At 41.4% G+C, this 8,207-nt stretch overlaps 3 protein-coding genes across 3 annotated transcripts in view; 2 read left to right on the top strand and 1 right to left on the bottom strand.

Annotated features, from left to right (window-relative positions):
* LOC145500997 (uncharacterized) overlaps positions 1-8,207 on the bottom strand; it is a 383,300-nt gene that overhangs the window by 226,205 nt on the left and 148,888 nt on the right. The gene's annotated exons all lie outside the window — the stretch shown is intronic.
* LOC145501587 (uncharacterized) lies at positions 1,748-3,814 on the top strand. Its single transcript, XM_081481029.1, has one exon. The coding sequence runs from the start codon at positions 1,748-1,750 to the stop codon at positions 3,812-3,814; it is 2,067 nt and encodes a 688-aa protein (XP_081337155.1).
* LOC145501586 (uncharacterized) lies at positions 3,814-4,764 on the top strand. The gene has a single exon (XM_081481028.1). The coding sequence runs from the start codon at positions 3,814-3,816 to the stop codon at positions 4,762-4,764; it is 951 nt and encodes a 316-aa protein (XP_081337154.1).

Here is an 8,207-nt window from a genome sequence, read left to right as displayed (position 1 = left end):
CAAATGCAACTTGGAAGACGTATTTACTTCATCTGTTAGAACCTGTAGGAGGTCTAACTATTTTTTGAGCAAAATCGACAAAAGCAATTTTCTACAATGGGCGGGCCTCCATCATTCTATACATGTACCTTCACATTTAAAAGAAATCAGCCTAGATACACCAATCATATCTCCACTTATAATTGAAAATAAAATATGCGATATTAAAGACAAAAAGTCAAAAGATTATTACTTGCTGCTGGTTTCCAAAAAAGCCCAACCTCCTAATATCATCCACAAATTGAAGAGTGATTTTAATTTCACAACCCAACAATTTAGAGAAATCTTCTCGTTACCACATTTAGTTGCACTGGAGTCATATGTCAAGGCTGTACGCAATGACATAATTGTCATGAGACCGAAAGTGTTTTTGGGACACGTTGAATGTTATTATTTTGTATGAGAAGCCATATTGAAAATTTGTACGAAGTGAATCCTTCGGAATCCTTGTAGTCCTCGGTTGGTAGAGTCTGAGACAGCCTAATCTTAAGGAGTAGAGCCTATAGAATCCAGAATAAATACAGTCCAGAGGGAATTCTTGTACATGGTTCTTTTGAGCTGGATGGAAGCCGATTGAAACGAGTCTTGCAAGCGAGTGGTGAGTGAAGCTGATTTGAATTTCTGTGTTATTCCGCAAATCTCATCGAGGAAAATATGGCCGAAGAACTTTCTAGAAAGCGAAGGACACATGGAGGTCACAGGTCCACCACAACCCGTATTATTACGTCTGCAATCGAAGTCCTCGCCAGTGGAGACTTGTCAGAAATCGCCAAGCACGTGGTCAAACTGAATCAACAAAAGGCAAGCCTTCAGGAGAAACGGACCATTCTTCTACAACTCGACAGGGAAATTTTGGCCCTTGTGGACGAAGTGGAAATCGGAGCCGAAATAGAGCAGGCAGATTTGGTCGAGGAAAATATCCAGCTGGCTATAGCCAACATAGATCACGCTGTGTCATCAAATGCAAACATAAACGGCGTTGCTGCGAATCTTCCTGCACAACCAAATGTGCCAGCAGGCACGTCGACAGAAGAAGGTCCGGTGAGAGCTTCAGAAGGTCAAACTGAGAATGGTTCATTACTTCCAAGGGTTTTAGGTCAAAATGAGAATGGTTCCTCGCTTCCAAGTGCTTCAGGTCAAAACAAGAATGGTTCCTCGCCTCCAGGTACTTCAGGTCAAAATGAGAATGGTTCCTCGGCTCCAAGTGCTTCTTTGGCGGATTCTTCAGCATCTACACCGAGAAAGACACAAGTCAAACTACCGAAGCTGGAACTAAAGAAATTCGACGGCGATCATAGTAAGTGGATTTCTTTCTGGGATACCTTTGAAGCCTCAGTGCATAAAAACGAAAGTCTTTCTGCCATTGACAAGTTTAATTACTTGATTTCGCGCCTTGAACGGTCAGCAGCTGAAGCAATTTCAGGCTTGACTCTAGCAGCGTCGAATTATGATGAAGCAATAGAAATTCTGAAAGGTAGACTCGGCAATAAGCAGCAAATAATTAATCGTCACATGGAGATTTTGCTAAACCTTGACACTGTAACATCTCATCTTAACATGAGGAGCTTACGGAAGCTCCATGACACTGTTGAATCAAATGTCAGAAGCCTAAAGTCATTGGGAGTTCCCCGTGAAACATGGTGGTTTACTTTTGTCCATTTTGATGATTAAGCTACCACAGGACTTTCCTCTTGTTATTACTAGAGAAATGGGGAATGACGACTGGCAACTGGACCAGCTTCTCATGATCTTTAAGAGGGAACTAGAGGCAAGAGAAAGAGCTGGGGGACCCCTTGTGAATGCAAATCAGTCTTTGCCTCCTAAGCCTCCTAATAAGAACAAAAGGGATCCAGGGACAACATTCAGCCTTTTTAATGGCAATTCCAATGGTCCCACCTGCACCTACTGTAAAGGAAAACACCCATCAAAGGATTGCAAAACAGTGATGGATGTACTAGCTCGGAAAGATCTTTTGAAGAAGTATGGAAGATGTTTTGTGTGCCTTTGGAAGGATCACATAAGCTGCAACTGTCCATCCAAGTCCAAATGTCGTAAGTGTAATGGCAAGCATCATGATAGTATCTGTCAAAGTAATTTAAACGCAGTGCCACCTACCTACCCTGCACCTACAGTGTCTACACCAGTTCCAGAACAGCAAGGTTTAACAATGCAACCAGGTACCAATTCTGTGGTCTGTTACTCGAATTCTTCGACACCAGTGTTACTTCAAACGGCTCAGGCTATTGTTTACAATCCTCAGCGACCAGAGTGCAAGGTCAAGGCTAGAATCATCTTGGACGGTGGTAGTCAGCGCACCTATTTGACAGACAACCTGAAGAACATTCTTCAATTACCAGTGTTAGAAAGGGAACAAGTCTCAATTAAGACATTTGGATCCACAGATGAAAGAGTTGCATTCGTGGAAGTTGCATCGCTGGGGATCAAACTGAAAGGGGGACCCAACCTGTCGTTGTCAGCCTTTACTGTGCCTCTGATTTGCCAAGCTTTGCAGGGTCAGTCTGTTGAGCAAGTGGTGAATGACAATGTCTGTTTTTCAGGTCTAAGAGTAGCTGATTATTGTGCCGAAGGAGAAACTCTCAACGTTGACATTTTGGTTGGTTCAGACTATTATTGGAATCTTGTGACTGGTCACACCATCCGAGGAACTCAGGGTCCCACAGCTATTCATACTAAACTAGGATGGGTACTCTCAGGCCCTGTTTGTCATGAAGATTCAGGAAGTCAGCAGAGTAGCAATCTTGTGGAAACCCATGTCTTGAAATGTGCCACTGATGAAGTTCCCTATGAAGGTCTGGAAGGAGAGTTAAAGAAATTTTGGGAATTAGAGTCCCTCAGCATAAAGACTCCCAGCATTCATGAAGAATTCCTAGAGAAGTTGACGTACAGAGGAGAGCACTATCAAGTTAATCTCCCGTGGAAGGCTACACACCCACCGCTCCCTAATAATTACGAGTTAAGCCAGAGAAGGCTAAGCAGTTTGTTGAGTCGACTACGCAAGGAGCCCGACATCCTGAAGGAGTATGACAGTGTCATCAAAGACCAAATCGAGAGAGGAATTGTTGAAGTTGTTGACAAGGAGGCCAAGCCAGAGTCTGATCGCATACATTACATCGCTCACCATGCGGTCATCCGGAGGGACAAGTCAACCACAAAGTTGCGAGTCGTCTACGACGCCTCAGCAAGGTCAAATGGAGCGTCATTGAACAAGTGTCTACATGCTGGTCCTCCACTCACACAGAACATCTTTGACATCATGTTAAGGTTCTGTAGTTACAGAGTTGCTCTTGTCGGAGACATTGAGAGGGCTTTCTTAATGGTTCACATCACTGAAGAAGACAGGGATGTACTCCGGTTTGTGTGGGTCAAGGACATTGATAAGGCTGAACCTGAAGTTGTTGTTCTAAGGTTTTCACGTGTTGTGTTTGGTCCATCCTCAAGTCCATTTTTGCTGAATGCCACTATCAAACATCACATAGGACAATATGAACAGTGTGATCCTAGCTTCACACAGAAATTCCTCAAGAGTATTTACGTTGATGACTTGACCTCAGGCGATGGTGATGTGGATCGCACCTTTGAGCTTTATGTGAAGTCCAAATTGCATTTGAAGGAAGCGGGATTAAATCTGCGAAAATTTGTCACCAATTCTGAAGAGCTGCGTGAGAGAATTGAGAACAATGAGAGATCAGCTTCAAGGAGCGAAGAAGCTCAGCCGAAGGAGGATGTTGGCAGGTGTCTGTTGCTGAGACAGTGATGGCAGATGGACACAACGTTGAAGAGGAGGACATGACCTACTCAAGGAGCATCTTGGGAACTCCAGTCATTGAAGACCCTGGCGAACAAAGGATATTAGGAACCCTGTGGAACTTTCACAATGACAACCTCGTATTTGATCTCACAGAGACTGCTACCTTGGTAAGGCAAGTAGAGCCTACAAAGAGAAATGTGATCAGTACAGTGTCCAAATTCTATGATCCGCTTGGTGTTATTTCCCCAATCACTATCCAATTCAAAATCTTGTTTCAAGAGCTGTGTAAGGAAAAGAGGGACTGGGATGACCCACTAGAAGGTTCTTGTAAGTCAACCTGGCAAAGACTTGTGGCTCAACTACAGGATGTAAAACCCTTCACCCTTCCCAGATGTTATTACACCGACATAGAAGGGGAAGTTGTTATGAGTGAACTTCACAGGTTCTGTGATGCATCTGCAAGGGCGTATGGGGCGATTGTCTATCTGCGCATTGTGACCACACATGGCAAGTACATCAGATTTGTAGCTTCAAAAACACAAGTAGCACCTCTCTCTAACCAGACCATACCGCGCTTAGAATTGCTGTCAGCCATCGTTCTTGCCAGACTGATGCACAGCGTCAAGGAAGCCCTTACTTCTGAGATAGAGATGAGCAAGTTGGTGTGTTGGACCGACTCAAAGGTAGCCTGGTATTGGATTGTACAGAGTGCAAAGGAGTGGAAACAATTTGTGCAGCATCGGCTAGATGAGATAAGGAAGCTCGTACCTGCAGAGTGCTGGAACCATTGCCCTGGATCAGACAACCCAGCGGACATACTCTCCAGGAGTATGCATTCTCGTGAACTAGCGGTTAGTACCTTATGGTGGAATGGGCCAAAATGGCTAATTGATCCTGAGGGGTCCGAGGAAACAAAGAAGTTTGACAAGCAAGGACGGACAAAATCGAGGTGCTGAGGTCGGAGTCCAAGCGAAGAAGTCAAAGAGAACGAGTCTCTTGAGAAGGCCCCTACAATTACTGTACCCACTGGAGGTGAGCTGTGCTGCTAGTGAAACCGCCCAGCCGGAGCCAGTACTAGAACCGCGAGAGCAGTCCGCACAAGGGCTAGTGAGAGGAAACCGAGAACGGCGCAAGGCCACAGTTGAAGGAGAACGATTAAGACGAGAGTGGATTGCAGAATTGCAAGATGAACATTGAACTATTAAGTTTACTGTGAACGTTGAGCATTGTTTGTTGTGTTTTCATAGTTTTTCTTGTTCGCTAATCTGAGGACAGTTTTTTGTCTATTAAGGCTAGTTTGATCAGTTGATTTCAACAGAGTGAACTGTTGACCATTCTATCATGGTCAACCGGGGGGAGTGTACGTGATGATGTAATTGTCATGAGACCGAACGTGTTTTTGGGACATGTTGAATGTTATTATTTTGTATGAGAAGCCATATTGAAAATGTGTACGAAGTGAATCCTTCGGAATCCTTGTAATCCTCAGTTGGTAGAGTCTGAGACAGCCTAATCTTAAGGAGTAGAGCCTATAGAATCCAGAATAAATACAGTCCAGAGGGAATTCTTGTACACAAGGCCTTCCAATACTAAGTAAGTAATTCTATTCTCTACACTAACAGCAAACTATGCAAAATTGGATTTAGAATTAAGATGCATGTACTTTTTTTAATGATGAACCTGAGAATTTATATCACCTTTTCCGTGAATGCCCTCACTCCAAAACGTTCTGGAGTGATTTTGAATCGTACTGGTACCATCTATTGGATCAGCCAATCCATCTTTCTGCACAAAAGGTTTTATTTGGAGTTTTATCCAAACAATGCCCTTTATCAAATTTATTAAACTATTTCATGGTAATTGGAAAATTATTTTTGTGGGACTGCAGAAGCCAAACACTTCCTAAAATTCAACGACTGCAATCAAAACTTAAGATTAAATATGAAACTGAAAAAAATATCAACAAGAAAAACTTCAGTAATCATAAGTGGTATCATAAGTTGAATAAGTAATCGTATTGTTTTTTAGAGTAAGTTATGCAAATTGTATTATTGTAAGTAGCACCTGTAATTGCATTGAATTGTAAGTAGTGTAAGTAGTGCGCTAGTAACTGAATTGTATAAAAAAGTTACTTTAGTAGTTGTATTACTTTTGTAAATAGTGTAAGTAGACGTACCATTGTAAGTAGTGTGAGTCACAATTAAAGTGTAAAAAAAAGATCATCACGAGAGAGAACATTTGGGGTAATGAGAGAATTGGACACGAAACTTATACAGGGCTCTCTGTGGCAATTTCTTTGCCTTTTTTGTTTTAGACCAAAGACAACCTCACGTCATGCTTTCTGTGTATCACCAGAGGCAAGATTCCAAAATTTATACCAGTAATTTAGGAGTAGCTCGATATAACTATCAGCTCTTTCACTCAAGAGAACTTTAGTGCCAGTAGGAGTCCAAACAACATGGTGACACTGCTGAGTAGATGTACAGAACATTTTTGACGTGGTTTAGAGATGTGGTTGATACAAACATTTCTGTATGGAACAGTTTGGCCTCCCTTAAAAGGACATTTTATTTCGAGAACAGTTTTTATTTGTCCACTTTCCTCTATGATTCCATCTGGAGAAGGAGCAAGCCAGCTTTGACTTTTGTCATCATTTAAAAACCAAATTCCAGTTTCCTTGACAATAAGATCACCTTTATTTTGCATCAAAAATGTTTTGTAAATGTCGTTAAATGAAGTTAGAAAGGAACTTTAAATTGTTTCATTGATCAAGCTTTTCAAATTGGATAAAAATAGAGTTAAAATGTTGTTGTGTTTGGATATAGCATTCTAATTGCTTGGACTGGCATTTCAGCTGTGAATGTGCTGTTTTGTTTCTCCTTTGACAAATTCACAATTATGAGACAAAAATAACAAAATATTTTCTCGCTCCTGCTCAAACGCACTTTATACTTGGGATACTCAACACAATAATGCTAAGGCTATAGTAAATGAGACTGGGCCTTACTAAGGCACACTGTGTATTGAGGTAACTCGACCAAACTGAAAATGATGCTGAGGCCTTAGGCAGTGAGATTGGTCCCTACACAAACTCACTGTATACTAAAGATGCTCGTTGGTTAAGGTCACATTAGAATTTTGCCATTGTAAAAGTAAGTAAACAAAAGTTGGCTATAGTAAACTGTGCTTGTTGAATAAAATATTTCCCAGATGGCTTCTTGTCTAAAGTTTGTCAATCAATTTGCAATTTGATAAGAAAAAACAGATAAACTCAGACAGCCCATTTTTTACTTGTCTGACTTTTGTCTGAGGAAAAATATCTTCTGTGCCTGCTGTGTGCTATGGATTCTGAACATGTGGTCCTTATGATAGTTGCTCTTCTTCTAATCATTGCTATCCAGAGAGCTCAGAGATTTAGATTATTGCCTTGGACATGTATTTTCTTTTTAAGAAAAGATGGCATGACTTAATCACTGCTCTCCTCACAAAAAAGGTTAGAAGACTGAGGCATGCTTGTATGTGGCAAAGAAGAGCGGCATGGATATATCCCAGACAACAGGGTTGGTTTGAAGAGAGTCTTGTTTCCCTTGTGGAAAAATGAGTTCCATGTTTCAGAGGTGACATTTGATTACATTTGTCAGCTGGTTGGACCAGACCTTTCAAAGGAAAATACTCACTTCCAAAAGGCTGCTGCTTTGAACAAGCACATGGCAATTACTTTATGGAGACTGGGAACCAGCAACTCACATAAAACGACAGGAATAAGCTTTGTACAAGGAAAATCTACTGTAATAAAGATATGTGAGAACTTCATGGGAGCCTTAATATGCCACAAGAATGATTTTATTCAGTTCCCAGGTGATCCACTTGATCTTGCACTGCTTATGAGGAGGGTGGAGAGTTTAGCTGGATGTCCGAAAGTTGTTGGAGAAATAGATGGTTCCCATATCACCATAAAAGCACCTTAGGTTAACCATGAAGACTATTTCAACATGAAACAAAACTAATCAATTAATTTGCAAGGAGTCAATGCTGCTGGTAAATTTATAGAGAACAGCACAGGATGGCCAATAGTATTCACGATGCCAGAGTATGTGACTTAGTGCACTGTACCTAAGGGCCGAAAAGAATCTTAAACACCAAAAATTCCACATGCTCTCTTGAGCTTGTATTTTGCACAAAAGTTGCTTTTTATTCAGCAACGAGTTTGAAGATGATGGGCAATGAGTTTGAAGATGACAATAGTTCTGATGATGGAGATGATTAAGGTGGTGGTAACCAGGTGAAACGAATCATATGGGAAGCTGTTATTGCCTTTCGCGCCGATTAAACTGATTTTGATAGTGGGATCTTATTTCTGATTGGGGTTTCACACTTTACTTAAAATTAACTCCAATGT

The sequence above is a fragment of the Orbicella franksi genome, chromosome 10, assembly GCF_964199315.1.
Source record: "Orbicella franksi chromosome 10, jaOrbFran1.1, whole genome shotgun sequence".
Lineage (NCBI taxonomy): Eukaryota > Metazoa > Cnidaria > Anthozoa > Scleractinia > Merulinidae > Orbicella > Orbicella franksi.
The sequence above is the reverse complement of the archived record's forward strand: the minus strand, read 5'-3'. Positions and strand labels throughout refer to the sequence as shown.

Excerpts from the sequence above, each read along its gene's own strand:
- LOC145501587 (XM_081481029.1), top strand. The coding sequence starts at position 1,748 with ATGGGGAATGACGACTGGCAACTGGACCAGCTTCTCATGATCTTTAAG.
- LOC145501586 (XM_081481028.1), top strand. The coding sequence starts at position 3,814 with ATGGCAGATGGACACAACGTTGAAGAGGAGGACATGACCTACTCAAGG.